The 22,799-nt window shown below is 38.9% G+C and overlaps 2 protein-coding genes across 11 annotated transcripts in view; one reads left to right on the top strand and one right to left on the bottom strand.

Annotated features, from left to right (window-relative positions):
- LOC124137984 (uncharacterized protein F13E9.13, mitochondrial-like) overlaps positions 1 to 9,469 on the bottom strand; it is a 24,721-nt gene extending 15,252 nt beyond the window's left edge. The window contains exons 1-4 of the mRNA XM_046504474.2: positions 9,375 to 9,469; positions 7,771 to 7,853; positions 6,730 to 6,916; positions 1,223 to 1,373 (exon numbers count right to left, since the gene is read on the bottom strand). Of these exons, the coding sequence (XP_046360430.1) occupies positions 1,223 to 1,373; positions 6,730 to 6,916; positions 7,771 to 7,853; positions 9,375 to 9,462 (509 nt within the window). The 5' untranslated portion in view covers positions 9,463 to 9,469. The remainder of the gene's footprint in view (positions 1 to 1,222; positions 1,374 to 6,729; positions 6,917 to 7,770; positions 7,854 to 9,374) is intronic.
- On the top strand, positions 7,921 to 22,799 carry LOC124137983 (G1/S-specific cyclin-E-like). 10 transcript variants are annotated; one of them, XM_046504468.2, is made up of 10 exons: positions 7,921 to 8,017; positions 10,605 to 10,646; positions 10,797 to 10,884; positions 11,009 to 11,062; positions 15,005 to 15,022; positions 19,173 to 19,484; positions 19,831 to 20,220; positions 20,431 to 20,542; positions 20,662 to 20,819; positions 21,044 to 22,799. In XM_046504468.2, exons 2-10 carry the CDS (start codon positions 10,633 to 10,635, stop codon positions 21,185 to 21,187), a joined length of 1,290 nt encoding a protein of 429 aa, XP_046360424.1. In that variant the 5' UTR covers positions 7,921 to 8,017; positions 10,605 to 10,632; the 3' UTR covers positions 21,188 to 22,799. The 10 variants fall into 10 exon arrangements, with proteins under 10 accessions (XP_046360424.1, XP_046360421.1, XP_046360422.1 ...); XM_046504465.2 differs by lacking the exon at positions 7,921 to 8,017 and adding an exon at positions 8,698 to 8,953; XM_046504466.2 differs by lacking the exon at positions 7,921 to 8,017 and adding an exon at positions 9,561 to 9,794.

The raw sequence follows: 22,799 nt of genomic DNA, 5'->3' as shown, positions 1-22,799 counted from the left end.
ATGTAAGTGTCCAGTTTTGTGGGTGATAATCTGAGTAGGACAAAGACAAAATAAAATGTGCTGAGTCAAGGAGTTTTGAGAAAGTCGGACAGGAATGAGTGAGTGAGTGGGTTGGGTTTAATGCCGCTTTTAACATTATTCCAGTTATATCACGGCGTGTCAGCTTAATGTGGGAGAAAAGCCCGAAGTGATGCAGGTCTCAGACGTTTACCACTTCGGTGAAACCCACGAGCACGGGTATGGTGCTGACAAACCTAGAACCATAATCGGGGCGAACCGGGATTCAAACCCACAATCATAGGTTTCTGGCGTGCCCAAGGGACGCAACTCTGTACAGCAAATCGCGGCGCCTTAGACGACTGGGCCACCTGTGCCCCCCGGACAGGAATGAGAAACCAGTTATTAATTTATATCACCTAATGATTTGTAAATAGAAAACAGACATTTAATATCATTAAAACTGAATAAAAATATGGCATCTCATACTCTGACACTCACCAAAAAGTCAACTCGACAATGTCTAGCAAGTCTTAAACAAATTTCAACTGCTTTTTTTGACAATAAAAAAAGACAATATGCTTTTTCGTATACATTTCATTTTTAAACCTAAATATATGTGTGGCCTTTAGTTTAATTTGTACAAAAAGCCCTCTTAAAGTTTTTTTTATAACTAACATCCTAGTAAACCAGTTGAGCACAGCTTCTCTTTACTGGCCAAGTATCAGACTGGTTTTAACTTTCATCTCAATGAAAACCAGAGTGTTTCTATTTTATGGTGACTGATGAAACACAAAAGGGAAACAGCACATTTTCATGTCGCATATACTTTGAAAAGGAATAAGAATACCGACACTGATATCCATTCTTGACATCTGATATTTAAAATACTGAAGGAAAACTGCCTACATGCAACACTACTCTGTACACTTCACATCAGCTACACATTTCTGCATAAGACAAAGAAGGACAACTCTCACACCAGGCAAAATATAGTTTAACCACTAAAAAATGTTGCTGCCTAAAGCTATTTTTCAGAAGTCATTCTTCAGAAACTGATTGTCTTCATTTTTTCAGAATGGATTTTAATGGCTTGCATGTCTGTAATCTACCATCTGGACAAGAAATCAAGTCATACTTTCAGCAGACTTTCAACCATAAAACATTTCAAGAGAAAGTTTACCTACTATTATGATGTGATGTGGGAAAAGATGGCAGATTTTACCTATGTTTCTTCTTGATGTCTGTGAACACAAGGACATTGTCGGCGTCGATATGTTTGCGATATCGGAGCACTTCCCCTGCACAAGCGTTCATCAGGCCCTCGTCAGCGACGTGCGAGAAAACAAAACCCTCAGCTCTCACAAACTGCAACTCTGAGAAAGTTTAAAGATGATGAGTACAGAACAACTATCTGCATGAGTGAGTGAGTGAGTGAGTGAGTGAGTGAGTGAGTGAGTGAGTGAGTGAGTGAGTGAGTGAGTGAGTGAGTGAGTGAGTGAGTGAGTGAAGTGAAGTGAAGTGAAGTGAAATGGGCTTCACACATTGTACCCATGTGGGGAATCGAACCCGGGTCTTCAGTGTTACGAGCAAACGCTTAAACCACGAGGCTACCCCAACGCCCCTTATCCTGACTGAGGGAATGGTGATTAATGCCACAGACAACAATATTCCAGCTATTTCAGGGCGGCATGTAAATAATCTGCATCTGGATCAGACAATCCAGTGATGAGACAATCACACACCACTGGGGCACGATGACATGTATTCCACAAAGTCACCGAGTCTGACAACCTGATTCCAAGTCTGAGTTGGCTTTAATGCCACTTTTGTCAGTATTCTATTTATATCACAGCGTGTCAACTTAATGTGGGAGGAAAGCGCAAAGTTATGCAGGACTTAGGCGTTTACCAATTTGGTGAAACCAATGAGCCCGGGTATGGTACAAAAGAGAGTGAGTGAATGAGTATGGCTTTACTCCGCTTTTAGCAATATTCCAGCAATATCATGGTTGGTGACACCAGAAATAGGCTTCACACATTGTACCCATGTGGGGAATCAAACCCAATCTTCAGCATGACGAGTGTAGTATTTCATATATATCATGGCATACAGCCTAATGTAGGAGGAGGGGCGGTCGGGTAGCCTAGTGGTTAAAGCGTTCGCTTGTCACGCCGAAGACCCGGGTTCAAATCCTGACATGGGTACAATGTGTGAAGCCCATTTCTGGTGTCCCCTGCCGTGATATTGCTGGAATATTGCTAAAAGCGGCGTAAAAACCAAACTCACTCACTCACTCACTAATGTAGGAGGAAAGATGAAAGATGCTTGAAATAGTCCGGACCGATGCCAATTCATGGTGCTAGCACACTGAGATACCACCCGCAGTTTAACATGAATACCCCACTAAGACACAGTATACTGACTCCGAGCCGACCAGTCCTTGTTTTAGCCCCTTAATGCCGAGCACCAGACAGGGTAACAACAAGTACCATCTTTTAACATCCTTTGGTATGGCGCGGCCGGGGATCAAACTGCAGACCTCCGCTCTCCGGGCGCACGCTCTACCACTAGACAGATAGAGACCTCATGACAATGCATTATCAGCATAAAACAGTTGCAAGAACAACAACTCTCAACTTCACCTCACCCTTTGTTCTCACACTTTGATGTTTATATCCCAATAAAGTACCGTCACTCTTCCTGCTACTTATAAACATGGCAAAACAATTTGGGGCATATGTTCCACTTGATAATTACAGGTCATAAATGTGCACTACAATCTACCAATTACACTTTAAAAAAAACATTCTTGTACTTTTTACCATGCCAGGAAAGAACTTAATAGTGTACGTGATTGTCTTAAAACGCTCAAAAAATCATCCCCAACTTAAGAGAGATGAGCATTGTTGAAAGTGGGCACCACTCAAGCCAGGAATGATGAAAAAGAACATGAAAAAAGTGAAAAAGTTGAACAAAGCCATTTCTTAAATAGTGCTTAAAAACATGTAAAATATTTTAGAGAGAAGCGCAATATTAGGGGCAAGAAACAAAGAGGATTATTTCATAAGCCTTTGCATGGTAACAAACATCTCGCCACCTCTTCTTTATACCGGGAAGTATAGTCTGGAGGGTAATTTGGTAAAGGTAACACACGTTGAGACGCCCAACGCTAACACCGTATTCGTGCGTGCGTGATTCCCGTGCAACCTTTCGACTGTCATATGGGCGTCATATGACCCTGTGACGCAGGGGTAGCATTATGCAGATGGCTGTTTCAATGAATGCTCGTTCCACCCATGACGAACAGGTCTGGTTGTTGATGAAATATAGTGATAGCTAAATAGACAGATTTTTTATTCATGCACCGATTGACCGATTGTCTTTAAATGTAATATCCAGTTATGTATGACTGTTTAGTAATCTCATACCAACTTTGACTGGAGTAGGTCCGATAGTTTTTCAGATATTGTAGTAAACGTTGGTACCTTAAATTCCCTTCCAGACTATACAATGGCTTATAATCACAGGGCAGATAGAGGGACAGCTATGAAAGGGGGGTAACTTTGAGATCTGTGCTGGAGTATTGCTAAAACACAGCAGGTATTTTTACCAGCCTCAACACAAATATGGGGATATTTTATGAGTGCTTCAATTCGCAACCTCCTCAACTGAGTGTTTGCTTTTCTGATGCTGTGAACAGGAAACACAATATAAAACTATTCACAAAATAAAAATCTCAAAAAATGTCAAATAGTAACCTACATTATTCCGTATTTTACTCAAGTGTTACAAATACAAATACTATAGGTACTCATATTTCTTTCAATAATGTACTGCTGTATAGCACTGCAATCTTTACAGTATATATTTACTTTATATTAAGACATCACATTAATCTGTGGAAACATCAAGGCTAGATGCTAATGTTATCCCAAGATGTTACTCTGAAAGGAAGAATTTATAAATAGCGAGCTTAGTTCATTGAAAGATTTATTCACACCCAAGATGTATCTAGCAGTGGATTACCTCCCTTTGACCATGCGCTCAGTGGCTGCTCTGTCTTGTTCAAAGTTCAAAGGATGAATGCAACAAGTATTTACCTCTCTGAGGCAAGTATTGAGGGTGTCTATCCCCCTTCCCAAGGCAACCCAGCATACCACTTATTTTGTCTCCGCATTGAATTTAAGAAGAACTCTATATCAGTGTACGTGATGAGCCAGGGTAGCATCGGGCTTCAGTAGCCCATGCTTGCCGTAAATGGTGACTATGCTTGTCGTTAGAGGCGACTGATAGGATCGGGTGGTCAGGCTCGCTGACTTGGTTGATGCATGTCATTATATCCCAATTGAGTGGATCGATGCTCATGATGTCAATCACTAGATCATCTGGTCCAGACTTGGTCCAGAGCGCGGCGTTAAACAACAAACAAACAAACAACAAAACAAGTAAATTAGACTGGGATGTACACATAGAATGCATGACCATGCTTGGTAATAAGCTTAGTGCTAAATATGTTCATGACTTTTACTCTTTGCAAGAACAAATATATTATATCCTTGAAATATTGGCATCTGCATACAAGATAAGCATGTCATGCCTTGGTTTGGTTGGTTGGTTGGTTTGTTGTTTAACGCTGCACTCAGCACTATTCCAGCTATATGACGGCGGTCTGTAAATAATCGAGTCTGGATCAGACAATCCAGTGATTGATATCATGAGCATCGATCCACGCAATTGGGATCGATGACATGCATCAACCCAGTCAGGAAGCCTGACCACCCGATCCCGTTAGTCGCCTTTTACGACAAGCATAGTCACCTTTTACGGCAAGCAGGGGTTGCTGAAGACCTATTCTACCCCGAATCTTCACGGGTCTCATGTCATGGCAACACGCTTACAGCACTGCAGCATCTTGAATACCACTCAACAGGGCTCGGCATCCGGCCTACTGCACTGTGGCATCCGGTGTACGAAAAAGGGGTATTGTATTTATAAGGGTGAGTGAAATGAGTGGGTATGGTTTTACGCCGCTTATAGCAATATTCCAGCAATGTCGTGGCAGGGGACACCGGAAATGAGCTTCACACATTGTACCCATGTGGGGAATCGAACCCGGGTCTTCGGCATGAAGAGCAAATGCATTAACCACTAAGCTACCCGACCGCCCCAGTATTGTAAGGTCATGTATAGATCAAAATGATAGATAATGAGGATGAGGGATGATTCATGAGGATGTCAACCCACCCTCCCATGAACACAAAATGCTACTTCAGACAAATCTGAACAACATTGAGGAAAGGGTGCAATTTAAAGTTAAATTACTGAAAACATTTCATAAAAAAATAAGTGTTACATACACTATTATTATTTGTTAACATGCTGAATCTGCGTTATCAATATGATTTTATTGGCATCCCGCTTACCACACTGTTAAGTCAAAAATACCCTTTAAATATACCCTGAATCAAGGGTGCCAAAAGGGTGGGTAGCCGTACACATGATATATATGGGGCTCCTGGGAAGTGTTGAGTTTTCAAATTTCTCTGAAACCTGATAAAAAATCATAAGCCTATTAACCAAATCACAGAGTTGTCTCCCTTACACCATGAGGCATTGGAAAGATCATGCAGACAAGGGTATCATATTTCAATTATCTACATATCATTTTAAGTACAACCTCATCAGTAGTGTAAAACTTCTGAACATCTTATTCTTACACAAAAAGAATGGAAAAATGAACAATGAATTTGCTGAACGCAAATAAGAACAAAAACATGAATTACCTCCCTTTGACCACCAGTCACAAGGCCCCTACTCTAAGTCTGGGGCTGGGATGGGTGACTCGGGTACTCAGGTCAATCTGGAGTATGACCCGGGTACCCACAGGACTACCCAGACCCGTGGTTAGTCATGTGATATATTGTTTAATGATAATAAGAAAAAAACTCCATTGTTACACTACAAGTCACTAATGTTTGCATTTCTTTCTGACAATGCACACATTCCTTCTGACTCTTATATATAAGAGAGTAATTATAAGGCTTCAGCCAACCTGAATGTGCAGGTAACGTTTATTACATGTATCTAAATAGTGTTTGCAAGAGCTGCGGCTAAAAACACTTCCCAATCAGACATTGTGTACCCATCTTTTGAGACCTACAGTGGTTACCTGGGTGGGGTACCCAGGTAGTAAATATGGACCCGTACCCTGCTCCTGTCATAGCAAATAGGAATAGAATTATCTCCCTTTGACCACAAGTCACAAAACCTATACTCCCGTCATATGACAGGCTAATTACAGAAGAAAAAAGAAAGTTTATAATTATTTCAGTCCAGTGAACTAAAACCCACTCTGGCTTAAAGAAAAACAGTAAATCCTGCTCATCTGTGCTTAAAAAAACATATGTGTCAAGACATATGTGAAAGAAATATCACAAACAGGAACAGTGAAACGGACTACTTTAGTCCGGATCTGGTTAGTTCGGAAATCCCATTTGTCAGATGATTTCCCTAAGAATGTCTTCTTGTACACAAAGGACGTTCTTCTGTAACAATATTTCATTCATCCAGGAACATTTTGTCTAGACAATTTTATTGGCAACTGTATGATCTGGATTAACAAGGGTTCAATGTTCTGAATATGTTTGAGATCTTATTCATCATAAATTATCAACACATATATATTCTAACGAAAATAATCTTTCACAATTCTTTGAAAAGTAGACCTACCTGCTGCTTTAGCTATAGCAAGAGCCTGCTTGTTGGCGCCAGCCAAGACCTGCACCCCCACAGGACCGGGGTAGAACACCCTCCTCACCTCCGCACAGATGACCGACATGGCAGCGGTGATCTCTGGCCCCACCTGACTTGTATGCATATACGGAACATCATGCATGTTCTCCAGCATTATACCGTCCTGTAATATTCAGTAATCACGTACAGACCATGATTAACACCTGAGTTGTACTAAGAAGTCAGAAGGTAGGAAAGACATATGGTGACCGATATTCGGCTCCAAGTCTACAGGAGCTGTCAGTTAAAATTCTTAACTGGCAATTACAAATTTCTCAATTCAAGTTGCTACAGTTTTTCCTAATGCTATGGTTCAGCAGAGAAACTTTTGTATGGCAAATAAAGAAGTAGGGGTTCATGTTCAGTTTTTCATTACCACATTGAATGCAAAATTTAAACAATCTCTGAATTTATTTAAACACAAGAACTATAAACATATTCCAATTTTGAACAAAACGTTTTGTCCAAGTTTGCCGGCCAAGGGAATTATTTTGGAATTCTAGATAATTCCCATTTTTTTCATGAATTCAGTGTAATTTATAAGGTTCTTTTACATAAAAACATACAGTTAGCATATAATCATATGTAAGTACACACGAGAAAATACCTTCAAAATAAATCTTAAAACATTAACACAAAGTATTAAATATAAAATTGGTCAAACAGTACACATTAGTCAAACAGTACACATTAGATAAACAGGACATTGACTAGTGTCATTGCCATTATGAATTGTGAATAAATCTTAGAAACCTGCAAATAGTGACACATCAAAGTTTGCATCTCCACACAGAGTTTTAACTTTCACACTCTGAGTCTTTAAGCAATGAAAACATTGGAAATCAACATTTTCAAATGTCTTCCCATGCATAAATATTTGTTTAACCTGAGACATATGTAACTCTTTTAATTGAACATAGCCTCAAGCAGGATTAACCAGAGTGTTTAAAACAATGGACAAAGAAAACACCAGCTTACCACTCCCACATCCTTGTAAAGCTTTGCCTCATTTAGGGCCGAGTTAAGGATCTCCTTCATTGAGTACTGGTATCTGGGGGTTCCTATAAAGACAGTGGCAGTAAGTCCATGGATAAACACACTCAGACATCACAGGGAAGAGGCTGATCTCATTCTAACAGTGTACAATATAAGGAGCAGAAGGTGACTTCCTCAGAAACATCCTAGTCGTACGGCCATACAGTCACACAGGTACACAGTCGTATAGGTAAGACACAAAATGGGATTTCTCATCTTATTGGACTTTTTTGAGAATATTCAATGGTCAGTTTTGAATTGTAAATGTATTATGCATTAATGTTTGGATTTGAAATCCTCCATTTCACCTTATGCAATACAAGGTTTTAATTAAATTTTGCATCTTCTTAAACTGCATCTTATTTTAATTCTGGTCATACTGTTCAAATCACCTGAGATATCAGCCTAAATAAAATACTGTTAAGTGTAAATTCACCTACATGAATATGGCTTTATTCCATAACAAATTAATGCTGACATCCTTCTCCATACTAAAAATTACATGCACAAATGTGTGAAGAGAATTGTATTACATTTTCCAAACATTCATGGCTCATTCACACCGTGATATCAAATCTACCGCACGTCAACGTATTTGTAAATCAATGAAGCAATTTCACTCCTGTTTACAGTTTATAAATAGCAAAACCACATGGAGACGATCAAGCAATATCACATCAATAAACACATAGCAGCAAGCCTGGGCATGCCAAACATATAGCGGGAATATCCAATCTAGCACTGCTAAGTATTTATGGGATATAATTAATGGTGCATGCCACATTGGAGACTGGAAAAGACAACCAATCAGCTGGTCAATATTGAAAAGATCTTCTCAATGAGATTTTTACTCTATGAACACAGGCCCTGCCCACATGATCTACAATGGGCATAGGTAAAAATAGACCCCATGTGACACAATGTTTGACTACATTTGCATGAATTATTTCTGAGCCAATCATATGTACCTAAAGCAGAAAATCCGCCAAATACTTTGACAGACCACATGTGGACAACTTGGCTAGGAGGTGTACATAGCTCTGCATTTCATTTAGATCTACTAAGAATTTAGGCTTACCTGGTTTGATTGGATTTACCTATACGTACATTACTAAGACTGTGCAAGGTAAGAATTATCTTTTCATACATCATAATGACTTTGGTAGGTTTATGTTTCAATGGTATTGTTAATATATATACATTACATTATTCGCCCTTACACCCTTGCATTAGATTGTTAGGTGGGTCGTTCTTGGTTTTATTACAAAATGTCTGCTTCAAACGGGACATTGTAACGTTCAAAATGTCCTATGTGTGGGTCAACACCATTCAGCAGTTGAGAGTGGAATGTATTGATTACACTATTGGACCTATCACAGTCCTTGATATGGACAAGAACTGGCTTGTCACCAGCTATCATTCTATTTGACAGAACTGCAGAGTGAGTAGGTGTGAATCGAAACGGGCACCTGCACATGCTTTGGTGACGCGTGCAATAAAGTGCATTTATTTCAGCATGCATAAATAAACATATACTCTCAAGACACCTGGCAAAGGCTTTAGATGAATCATGCCAATAATAGCAGTAGATTTCTGCTTGAAAACGCCGACAAATTTTTCCATACACGTCGCCATTTTCTCAAACATGTGACGTTGTCAGGGAGGTGGCGTCCCCATCAACCAATCAAGATGCTCAAATACCCACGCATGCGTAACTGAGCGGAAGCACATTTCTCTCTTCGATGACATTAGCGTGTTTATGTCTAAATTTTCCTCCGAAAGTCATGATTTTGAATACCGCTTACATGTTTCACTTATTCCATTAACTTCCTCTCGTCATTAGCTACAAATTGATATACATAAAGCCACATTTACCCCGTTTATAAAGAAATTATGAAACTTTTTTCCTCATCGAGTCGATTTGTTTACAACTTTCTGTGGCCATGTGGTGAATGAATGAAATCCATGTAAGCTTGTGTTTCGAGTCTTGTTTTGTCTTTCCAGACCACTGGAAGTTTACTACAGGTATATCTAAGATTTCCTATCTCATGAACTTCGTTATTTTAACTTCGTTAAGTTGTGAATCTTGTTTTTCGCGCCGTTGTCTCTCGGAAGTTCATTTTTCTCGTCGGAGGGTGGAAAAGTTATCATCGAATTTCTTTCTACAAACTCAAAGACTGGCCCATTTATTGGTCAGTATCACATATAGATTGATGTCAAAACAAATCAGGCCTATATTTTTAACATATTTAATGAAAGTTTTGTTTGTGTGGGAAAGATGCATGCGCAATGTCCCTGCGTGGTAACATGGGTTTGCGCGGGACGTGACACCTCAGTCAATGCAAGCTGGCAGGAGAGCCAGACGTGTTGTAGGTAGCTCCTCAATTTTAAGCTATAGTGTAATTAACAAGGGTGATTGGTCCCTCAGCTAAGACAACATCAATCAGGATTACGTATACCTATCTGGGTAAAATTTCCATCAATGGGGTTTTATTTTATGCAGGAGGGCCGGTACGTCGAACGTGTGTTTTGTAGCCTAATGTCGAAATAGGGCATGGAGTTCATTTCTTTCAGCGAGCCCGCCTTCTCATCATTGGACAAGATCCTTTTGATACAGTTATATTATAAATTCGTGTAATTTATGTGCAGTCGTATTTTACCAGAATGATCATAATGTGTGAACAAAAAAAATGGATTCGTTGAAGTTACGAAATGACAACTTGGACTTCGTTGATAAAGTGCTCGGAGAATATACTTCATATTTTCTGTCATTTCAGATAACATCAGATATCTGAGGCTTAGAAAATGTCTAGAAAAAGGTAAGAATTATTTTTGTAATATTGTATTTCATCCTTCGGATATTGACAATAAGACCTACTGATCGTGACGTAGGACTGGGATGTTGTGAGCTGTCCGACACCGGTCGCACATCGAAGCAGAAGTCAACTTCATATGTCTTTTATTTGCAGTGCAAGACTCCAAAATCGACCAAAAACACAGGATAACGAGAGTGTAGTGTCAAAACCCAACATCTGTAGGAAAAGGAAAGCTATGGAGGTATGTTTATAACATTTTATGATGGACTTGAAACTTCTCCTTTTCACCCCTCTTTGTTTGAGGTGACCCAGTTTACGCTAAGTTTTAGACCCTTTAGAACCCCCAGTTTTAACTTATGTTGCAGGACGATGATAGGGATATAGCTGTGAACAAACGGAGACAACAGTTTAGGATTCAGGTGAGTTGCATGTTGTGAAATTGATCTAAACTTCGACTCAATCGAAAGGCAGAAGTGACAGATTCGCGCCATATCCTCCCTTTAGACCCCCGCGCAAAATTTCGCGGGGATATTTTTCGTGTGAACATTTGAGGAGTGAAATTTCTATATGTTTTAGATTATATGCACAGTTATCTTTTGTTTTATGCTCTCATTTTGTGCAACGTTTCTTCTATTTTTTCTGAATATTTTTTCCCTGGTTCATTCATTAGAAAACTTGTCCTCCATCTTTGTTACTGATGAATATTCATGAGTCCTTAGTTGACACAGCATCATCCAATCAGATCCAACATCCCGCGAAATAAGCATGCATGTCAATAACAACTGTAAACAGATAGTGCACATATCTTGTATCTATATGTATATCGTGTAAATGATAAAAATACTTGGAGACTGAGAATGTATTCATCTTGAAGGTTCCTGGTATGTAAGGCGCGAAATGTCATCGCGTATCACGGACTGTCAGTTTCAACAGCTGTTTAGCGACGTGTTGATATCATCTTCAGGGGATCTCACACACTTGTCAATTGCAACCAAGTGAAGGAACACAAATAGCAATCAGTTGCTGTTGTATATTGTTGGAAATTTCAATTAATTTCAAATCATTTATGGTAATCTAATATCCCTTACACAAGATTTTGGCTAATACAGGTTGATAACTGTTTTTGTCATTATTATGACCTCATTACATTTTACAGAAGCATGAAAGTTCATTTTTTCAATGTCACTATTTTCCATGTAACAAAACAAATATATATTTATTAGGAACGCAGTTTGAATATTTTAACATTAATGATTTCTTCAAAGGTAAATACTGTTTTTGATATGCAAATTATATTATGACATGGAATACAGTTAGATCTAGGCCTAATGAAAATGTCAATATATTTAAAGGGTAGGTTTATACATATATATATTATCTGTTTGTCAACTTGATGTAAAAGTAAAGAACTTGCGTTTATATTTCTCATGGTGGCATTCCGTCACCACAAGACACTGTTTTCATTCTGGTAACTAAAAAAATGCAGCCTCTTCTGGACTTTAGTAAAAAGTGTATAATTCCTAATCATAATTTTGGTTACAATATGGCTCCAAACCATCAAATGGGATTTATAATGCCATAAAAATATCTGTTTGATGTATTTTTTTGCTGAATTGACTGTTTACGGTTCATTGATTTAGCTTTGTTAGCACACGCCACAGCTGAGGGGGTGGGGGTAGGGCATTCCTCTACATCTGCCTGACCCCAGCTGTATGCAAATGAGCCATTACCTGCCCCTACTCGGCTCAACGGTACAGCCTCCCTGTATTATAATCTTTTCATTGAAAATTAGATGGCGCGTGGCTCTGCTGTCTGCTCAGACTGAGGGAATTTGATCTTTCTTTTATTTAGTTTGATCTTTTATCATAAAGCTCTGAACTCTGGAAGGAAAAACTTTGGTCAAGGAACAGGTGTTGTCATTTCCATACCCCCATTGCATTGTGGCCCTCCCCCCTCGTCAGCCTTTGAGGTAGCCGGCACACACTCCTGGTATTGTTAGATATAGGATAGTTTACTGGATATTGGCCACATTTCTATACAGTCATCTGCTCATCAGCATCTGATGTAGTGGTAAAGGTTGGTACCCCGACAACCAGGTGCAGGGGGTTTGTGGTGGTGGGGTGGACCGTCACTGGAGTTCATGCATATTTAACACCTGGAATATTGGCTTTGTTTGAGTGGGTTGTCAGCAATGGTGTTTTGTGGTAGTTGATTAATAATTTAGTTTGATTTCCTTTTTAATTCAAGTGTCAGCGTTTTAAAACAGGACTTGTGTTTTGGATTGTTGTATTACAGTTTTAAGTTCTGCAAAGTGTAAAATATTTATGAGAGTTCTCATAAACTTGTTTTTCTCAGCTCAGGGTCACTGATGAGCCGTTATGATGTAAGAGAATCGATCATTGTTGCACCAAACACATTTCCTTTCATTGTTGTTTCCCATTTAAAACATGCTGTAAGATATCTAATGTCATTTTGCTTGCTATTTCTCTAATAAAAGACAGGTTGGAAGTCTTAAGTTTCTTAGCTTTAAGAGCATGGCCATGTCTTTATTGCATCGGGGATGTTAATGTTGTCTTTGCAGTCAGGATCTTTAACCCCAGTGTCAGTAGGTCAGTGACATAACACCGGGTCACGTCCACCACATGATTGACTCCTGAATTCCTTGACCATTACACTGACCAATCACTGGCCACTGGCCGGAGGTGACATAACTTTGTTATCCCACCTCAAGTAATGAGAGCCAACATTTATTTCTCTTTATTCCCTGTTGTTAATTACAGGTTGTTGGTTGTGAATATCAGATGTCACTGTTGTCTATTTCATTGGTAATGTGCGTCTTCCATCTGGCTGTGACAGTGATTGAAGTTGGGTGGAGATAGATGATGCTTTTAGTTTGGGATGTGTCAATTACAGTCTGGTCTAGGCAAGCATCAATGGGGAAAATGGGGGTTTCTTTATTCTGTCAGTGGAAGAAACTGTTGGGGGTAGATGACATTTCTGTGTACATGTTTTTGGAGTTGGGATTAGGTTTCTATGTTTAAGTAGTTCAAGGAGGAAATGTGGAACACAAGTCTTGTCAAACAGATTGGTTGCTCTACACAGTCAGTCGACTCCATCAATCACCTGCACTGTCTTCTTAAGAATTGTACTTTTCAAAACATTACATTCAACAATTCTGAAATTGTGACAACTGTACCAGTGGGATTCATTTTGAAATCTAAGCAGGGTTAGAAATTAACGCTAGAACAATTCCTGTGGGCTAGAACAAATTTACAATTTTCCCCATTGTTTTGACATCTTTACCTGGGCTAGTAAAGCTTTAAATTTAGTTCTAAACCTGCAAAGGGTTCATATCCCTAACACGGAACATGTATCCCTAAATTGAAATAAGGCAGAATAATCTCATGGACCAGTGATTTTGAAAGAGCTTTAGAACTTTCAATGACTTATTATCGACTTTATGTTGGACAATGAATTTGAAACAAAAGGATGGCATTCAAATCAATGCCTAAGAAAATTAACATTTCAAATTTTACATCAGCCTCCCCTTTTTGTTTTTAGGTTTTAAAATTAATTTTTATCTTCACTAGTCATTAAAAATGAGTTGTGATGTACCTAATAATAACAGTCCTTAAAGAATGTCCTTAATGAATTTAACTTACCTCTGCTTCCATTTTCTAATAGACTAATGTTTTACCTTGTCCATTGCATGGCAATTGATCATATTAAAAGAAAGAGACCATCATTGGAATAAATCAGTATGAAGACAAATGCTACGTCACCATCAACCAGTCCAGTCAACTAACAAGAAGATGCTGTTTGAGTAATTAATCGCAACTTCATCCATATTACCTCAGCCTGCTCCCATAACAGTAGTAATCGACACTGCTCTATCTTGTGGCACTGATTCATTCAAGGCACAGTGACACTCCATATAAACTGCTATCTTTAATTTGCTAGCTGAGGTCAATTAACTGTACTGTTAATGAGAGGATTATCTTCCCTGTCACACACCGAGGCTTGTTGTTGTTGGCTAATAAGGAATAAAGGATTATGACACTACAGCTTACGGTTAAGACTAGAGGGAATAGGAGGAGTCTCCATAGGAGGTCTGGGGGATGAGGGAGGGGGGTCTCTGGCTCCAGTTGGGGGGTAATCAAACAGGAAGGGTAGAGTGTCGGCTCCAGCTGTGTCCAGCATGGTGACAGTTGGCGCCTTGGACCAAACTTGTCACTGTTTAATAAAGTTTTATTGGTTTGTGTTAATGGATGATAAATGCTGACAAGGCACTTTATTGTGGTATCCGCACATTTAATGAAATGTTTCAGACAATTTTCTATAAGGAATTAATTTTATTTCAGAATGATCATGCCAATGAGGTATTAACTAGGCTGTTTATACTTTAGTTTGAGAAATATATGAAATATTTGCCTCTGCCTTGATTCAGTTCATTTTCATTTTCATTTTCTCGACACATTGCAAGTTTGACTAACCTGCTTTTCAAGAAACCAATGGTTTTATAATAGAGCACTTTTCTGTGATTTGGATAAGTTCATTTTATGCAACTTATTTGCACCATTTTGACACCATGCTTGCATTAACCTGTCTCTGCTACTATATTTCTTTTGAAAATAAATTCACTGTTTTGTGACAAATGCTACAAAGCTTAAATCCTGCACAAATAAAACATTCGTCTTTTCCTAATCCCTTAAATCGTAGCAGTTCTGTTACAATGTTGACCTATTGTATACAAGAAAATGCATGTTTCTTATTGTTAGTCTTTCTGACCCCTGTAGTGGTCACTTGAGGTCATCTTGTAGACAATGTCCCATGTACCTTGTAATTGTGTTTGCAGTAGAACGGGTCTGCTACAGTTGTTTTATAGCCTCAGGAAATACAGAAATGAATGAGAAATAATTTCTGCCTTGAGAGAAATAATTGGATGCTGAGTCATTGTCACAGTTTCCTTAGTATAATATTGCTGCTGGTCATTGACAAAGTACAACCGAGTTTGAACATAAAAACATCTTTAGTTCCTTGCTGTTCTTACAGTATTGAATCTACGGACCACTTGAATATTACATTTCTTAACATTCATGGTATGACAGTTGACATTCATGTTATTTTCTAGAGCTCCACATTGGATAATTATTTGTTAATCCCAGTTTGGAACCAGGCTGTCCTAGAGAATACAATCTTACCCCAACACCCCATTTCAGATTTTCTTTGGCCTAGTTTAGGGATGAGGAAGTCTTCCTATCATAGTCATGTACACTTACAAAATCAACATTAGATTTGGGTCATTGAATCATTAATGTGACAATAATTTCAACTATCATTTTTAGATGTTTGTTGATTTTCTCTATTTGTAAATATCTGTTTACTTTCAAGCATAACAAACTCCTTTTTAAGATATAGTTTTACATCAGAAGGAAGTCTTCCCTGGTACCCACACATTAAACTGAAACAATAAGCTATTCCTTTGTGTAGCCTTCAATCTCCTGATATCAGCATCTACTGTTAAAGACTACCCTGAAATCTCACCAAATATACCATATAACAGTATAAAGGGGTGCCTAACAGTACTTTTATCTTGTAAATTACTCCAGAATTCCTTTGAAGTGAACTCAGCGAAGCATGACAATCAGCCTGCCCCACCTGTCCAGTAGCTGACCAATCTGTCCGACCCCTGTGTCCAGCCAACTTCCCCTCCTTACCTACTTCATGTACATAGACATTATCAATAAAGTCCTCATCCCAGTGTACCCACTGACAACATCCACTTGGCCCTCTAGACAATGTTAGGTAACAATGATTGTCTGGCCTTTGATCTTCCAAGGGTAGATCTGTTTTATTGCTGTGGTCGTTGTCTGGGAGGAGTAGGATGTAGATGTAATCCAGTATCAGACAGCTGTTGCTTCAACTTCTGTTTTTCTGTGTTGGTCTTTGTGAAGTGTAAAATTCATTTGCTTTGTCCTTACTGTATTCTTTTTATGTAAAATAGGCTATAGCTAGTTCCCATTCTATCAATTTGAATAATTTTATAATCAGGTCATAGCCCCTAGTCTAATAAAACACTTTCTATCTAGTTTTGCTAATAAAAATGTATACAGGAATACTAGGTCTAATTTGTATACTTCAGGGCTTGACTGTTTTGGTGTAGCACTAAACATTTCTTTATATTTTAATATTCCAAATATTTAATCAACAATTTCACTTAATGCTTTGTTTTTATCATTTATGATCAATAAAAATGTAAGCCATTGGTGACATTATATTTTACCAAGTCCTGTTACAAATTCCCTACTGTGACCTTTATTACATCCGTGAGATGATTGTGTTAACTGCCATCACTTACTGCTAGAAGCATAGGTGATGATCTATGACACAATTTCCAACACTGCCACAATATTGATCTATTTCAATAAAGTTGTGATAATCAAAGTGTTGAAATGCATTATGCCCCAAATTATTAGTAATGATTGTCACCAAGCATGTGCTGTCACCATGCAGTGCAAGTCACACTTGTGTTATTACTCAACAATGTCCCACATCCCAGGTGAGGAACCAGCAGTCCCCAGCAGCAGGAAGTGTACAGTTATTCATACTACACCTCATCCATCCCATTCTCATCAGCTTATCCCCAACTAGATAAACAAAGCCTCTAGCCTCAGCCCCCACATGCCCATGTCTGTATCTCAAACTCCGCCCCTTTTCTCACTATTACCAAATATTCTTCCTCCAATTTCCTCATCATGTTAGCATCCTATTGGTTCACATTACATCCTCTTTGACCACTTCCCAAGCTCCGCCTCCACAAGCACCTGCCTAGCCACTGGTCAGTGAAGTGTGACCAGGGTCAGTGAAGTGTGACTGATCCAATCCCTGGCCTCATCAGCAGGTGGTCAGCAGGTCTACACAGCGGGAGACTTGAGCACTGCAGGGCTGTCCTCTCCCCCCATCAATTGTTATTAGTGTCAGGGCATTCTTTGACCATGTGGTCTGGAGGGGTATAAAGGGGCTGGGACCTAGGTCAGTGGTCAGTTGTGACTGAGCTTCAGTTGTGAGAGGTAGTCTCTCAAGTTCCAAATCTAGCAGTGGATTACAAATACCTTCACAAGGACCATGGTTTACTACACAGCCACATCCTGCCCCTGTGCAGATACCCCAGATGAGGTTGGTCTTTGATTTCATGTCACATGTGGTTTATAGGTGTGCACATGCCTTGCATTAAACAGGAGTTACTCATAGGTGTGCTAGTTATCTGGTCAAGTTTTCAAATGGTTTGTTTTTTGTTGAGACATTTACATCAATTTTCATTGTCAGTTTCTATATTATGAACTTCTCAAGAAATAAGTTACACTCAATTCTTTCATATTACTAACCGGGTGTTCTTTTTCTTAGTAGTATATATTACATGGCACGCCATAGAAAAATCAAAGGATCAGGTGTTCTTAAAATTAGTAGTACTTATTACCTTTTCTTCGTTTGATCAATATCAGTGTGTAAATATTTCCTGTTCGAGAACCTGGTCAAGGATGAAATTTTAGGTCAAATTTTTTTATCCAGTTCTCATGAACACAGCAAAGTCGAATTCAACACCCTCCTGTGTAAGCCATGCCTATATCTCTGTTATGAAGAGCACAACGTCATGAGATCGGTGTCGGTGTATTTACTGGGTTAGGGTACAGTTAGTCATCAATGGGACACAGTACCCACATTATATCTCACACTGCGTTTCCCACGACTAGGAACATTCTTGTCATGCATGGCTGGGCAGGAGGCTCAAACATCACCAAATTCATTTGTAACATTAATGTTTTTTCTCTACTGATGCATTGAATCATGTTCTCCAGAAATGTTGAGCTTGCTGAATTATATTTATTCTGTTCTTTGATAAAATATAATCATGCCATGGGTTTTATGTGCATAGATGTGAATCATCAAGTAAACTTCGTTGAAACTTTCAAGGATGAATCCTCGGGAGGAAAATGAACCATTTCTTTCTCAAGATGGTTTTCAATTTCAGTCACAACATCCCATTTTAGACCACTAGCCCTTAAAATTATAACATAGCAAACCATCAATATGATGCCTTAACTATTGGGGCAAGGACAAGTGCCAATTGATTTTGTTATCATAGGAAAGGTTAGAGACTTGATTTTATGAAATGATTTGGCCTCCTGGTCTGACATGCTACCCATCCCCCTCAAGCTGCCATTGTTTCTTGTCCACCACCTGGTCAGCGAGGCAAGCTGGTCAGCCTGCAGCAGGTGGTCGTCTCAGGTTGGCCAGCTCAGTAGTAGGGAGGCTGCCCTCAAGCGATAGCCACTGACTTCTTAGATACTGACCATATGGTGAGCGATGCACTGGTCAAATTGTGATGAAATACTGTGGCCATTGAAACAGGGTCTCTGTGTGATCTGTTCTGTGTCATCCTGCAAATATTTCGCCATTGTAACGAGAATTAGGACTGTCTGAAAGTTAATTATGCATTATGATTCAAAATTATTTCCATTGCTGTTTTAGAATCAGTGGATTCCCATCTCAGAGGATTCGTCCGTGACGTCATGCACCATCATCCCCAGCACAACAGTCACACCAGAACCGGAAATTACGCCGGCAAAATTCATCGGAACACAATTCCGGTTCCAGAACTATTTTACACCAGTGTCGTCACGATCATCTCCCCTTCCCAAGTTCACATGGGCGGATTCAAAGGAGGTGTGGCAGTTGATGCTTAAGAAAGAGGTTCTGTACGTCCGAGACCAGAACATGTTCGACAGGCATCCAGCTCTGCAGCCAAGGATGAGGGCCATCCTGCTCGACTGGCTAGTTGAGGTGAGCTTTCGTTCTCATCTTGTTCATTTGTCTAGTTACTAGACATGTAAAGAATTGTGTTTACATTAACATTTTTGAAAAGTTAATAACATGGCAAACTTGATATTCTTCTGGATCCTAAACATTGACCTTAGCTGTACTTGCCTGACTGAAAACAGTTTTACTATATACAGGCTTTGGTCTAGTGGCTACATTCTTGGTCATGTTTAAGAAATGGTTTGAAACATGTGATGGATGAGAAATTTGCTTCAGATAATCAATGAATCATTAAAGGAATTTAGGCCTTATGGAATTAAACTGTTCGGAAACTCAGTTCAGATTTTACAACAGCTGTTGTATATTTCAGGTGTGTGAGGTGTACAGGCTTCACCGTGAGACATTCTACCTCGCCATTGACTTCATCGACCGCTACCTCTCCCAGAAGCGTAATGTCATGAAACACAACCTCCAGTTATTGGGAATCACATCTCTCTTCATCGCTGCCAAGCTAGAGGAGATCTACCCACCCAAACTGACCGAGTTTGCCTATGTTACGGACGGTGCATGCACGGAGGAGGAGATCCTTGACCAGGAGTTGATCATGCTGAAGGCCCTGAATTGGGACCTGTCCCCCATGACCTGCAACGCATGGCTGTCTGTGTACCTACAGGTCGCTAACATGGAACAGATAGTCAAGGCAGAAGATGGCTTTGTCTTCCCTCAGTTCTCAGGCCATGCCTTCGTCCAAATTGCAAGGGTAAGTGTTCAAGCGTTCAAGCGTAGGATATATTTGTGATATATCAGCAATGACCCTTCCTAACAATATCAAACAGTTTCAAGATATGATGATCAACCAAAATTTAATGTCATTTTTTAATTCTTATTAAATATTTTTAGGTTGAGTTTCATGTCTTCAGGTGTATTTCTTTTGGACATGTAGTTAATGAAAGGTCTTTATTTATTTCAGCTGTTGGACGTGTGCATGTTGGACCTCGGTTGTTTGCAGTTCACGTACAGCGTTCTTGCTGCATCAGCCCTCTATCACATGACCTCACAAGATGTTGCTCTTGCCGTCTCAGGTGTGTACATATTAAATATCAACATCTAAATATTCATATAGCGCGGATGCTGCAACTGAAATGTATTAACTCTGCATTGGAAGCGTTTTATTTATGGTTTTGGCATTTTTGTGTTCCAGGCTTGAGCTGGCAGGATATTCTGCCCTGTGTGCAGTGGATGTCGCCTTTCGCTGTCACAGTCAGGGAAGATGGGCCTGTCGAAATCAAGTTCTTTCCCACAGTCCCGTCTGAAGACTGTCATAATATCCAGATTCACAACATAGATCTCACATTACTGGTTAGTATAGTGTTTACAATGTACAAGTCTTGCAAAAATAGTCGCTGTTGCCTCAATAAGACATTTCAGTACATAAAGAAAGCTTCTAGAATCTACTGTATGTCAGTGTGATGAACAACAATAAGGATAAAAAAAATTTTTTATTTTTTCAGCTTAAAACAATTAGTATTATTTTGCTTAGATTTTATACAGACTTTGAGTTAATATTGATGTTCATATTTCAGGAAAAAGCTCAAAGTCGCCAGGAAGAGGTAATGAATGCAGCCCGTAGATCGCCAGACATAACATCTCAAGTTATTACGCTACTGACGCCCCCTAACAGTGATGAGAAGCCTCTACCTCTCCACAAACAGGGGGATGTAGCATGAGAACAACACCATCTACATTGTGTACAAACTGATGCTGTTTCCCTAACAGTGCATAAACTGATGCTGTTTCCCTAACAGCTAATGTGAACCACAACTAACAAAGACGTTAGTCCAAACTCACAGCTACGCCGGCATTGCCTCCTGCATGTCGGCTCGTGGCAAACCGGTGTGATTGACTGCCACAGACGACTGTTTCCTTCGTGACAACAGCGCCAGATTCTGTGAAACGCCCCGAGATGGGGTTATGGGGTATATGCAATCATGGGTTCTCCACATCGTGTGGAGATTAATGATGATGCACTTCAAGATATTGACTTGATGAAGCAGAGGATGTTATGATATGAACGAGTGTCAAATGTGAATGGACAGTGTTCAGTGTGAAAATGAACGCAATGAACGTTCAACTAGTCTCCGCCAGTAATAACTGGTTCTACTGCCTGACAACTTCAGGCATGGCGTGTTCAAACCTACGCAATAAACGCGCATGAACTAGTCAGAAGCTAGGGCAGTTTGAATACAAATCTTGACATTTCCAATGTGTTCAGAATATGACCAAAAAGATAATTTTCCATTTTGACTCGCAAAATGCAATAGTGCTCAATATTTTTCTACTTCAATGTTATTTTTGTGTCAACGAAAAAAATCATTCATTACCATCAAACCACTGCCAAGCAGCATGAACTCAATACTGCAATATGTTTTCTTCATGTGTGATTATATACCTACAACACCAAATAGAGGGATTAACTTAAATAAAGTTATTTATTTTTTTTCAACTATTTAACATCTTAGATAGTGACTGTATGCTATGATGAAGTATTTAAGTCGGATATTATTATACATGAATTAACTTAATTTCATGAATAGTTCATGATGAATTATTCACTGTACATAATAGTACTGATACTATTGTATAGTAATACTAAAAGGGAGAAAAAAAATATAAAAGTTTTTATTGTTTTTTCCAAAAACATTAGCCATGTTAGCATGGAAAGTAGTATCTTTCTGTGAAAGTATCACAAATAAATATGATCTCAATCTTTGCAAGGATGCATTCAAATGATTCATAATTCTTGTATCTCAAATTTTTTTAAAAATATCAGGTCTTTGTGGCAAAATGAAATTTATTTTGCAAATGCATAAAAATTAATTTTGTTTATGAAACACTCCACGACTGAGGATAGATTTTCGTTTTGCATAATTATAAATATGATGAGATACTGGTGCCTACAACATCCATCATCCCATACTGTTGATCAAATGAAGAAATCACTTCTTTTTATTCATGAAAAAAGATTATTTTGTTGATGGTCAGCCCATGTGAACATTTTACGTAATAGCATATTTAGGGTTGCACCAGTTTTATGTGTGTAAAAGCTTACCAAAGCATAAAGGCAAGTATTTCTTCAGTGTTACAAACATGTGTCATGTACATACTAGTTAATTGTTATTTTAGTTGCAGCCGCAAGGTGTTGTCTTTATCATAAGTCATAAATGCATTTCTGGAATGAATTTATATGTTACTTATTTTAAATGACTTATTTTAAAGATTTCAACCAAGGATGTAAGCTATGTAAATTTATCAGATGAAATAAAAGTGAATAATTTATAA

Source organism: Haliotis rufescens, unplaced genomic scaffold (genome assembly GCF_023055435.1).
Source record: "Haliotis rufescens isolate VD_foot unplaced genomic scaffold, xgHalRufe1.0.p SCAF_17, whole genome shotgun sequence".
NCBI classification, from domain to species: Eukaryota; Metazoa; Mollusca; class Gastropoda; order Lepetellida; family Haliotidae; genus Haliotis; species Haliotis rufescens.
This window is presented reverse-complemented; position numbering and strand designations above follow the sequence as displayed.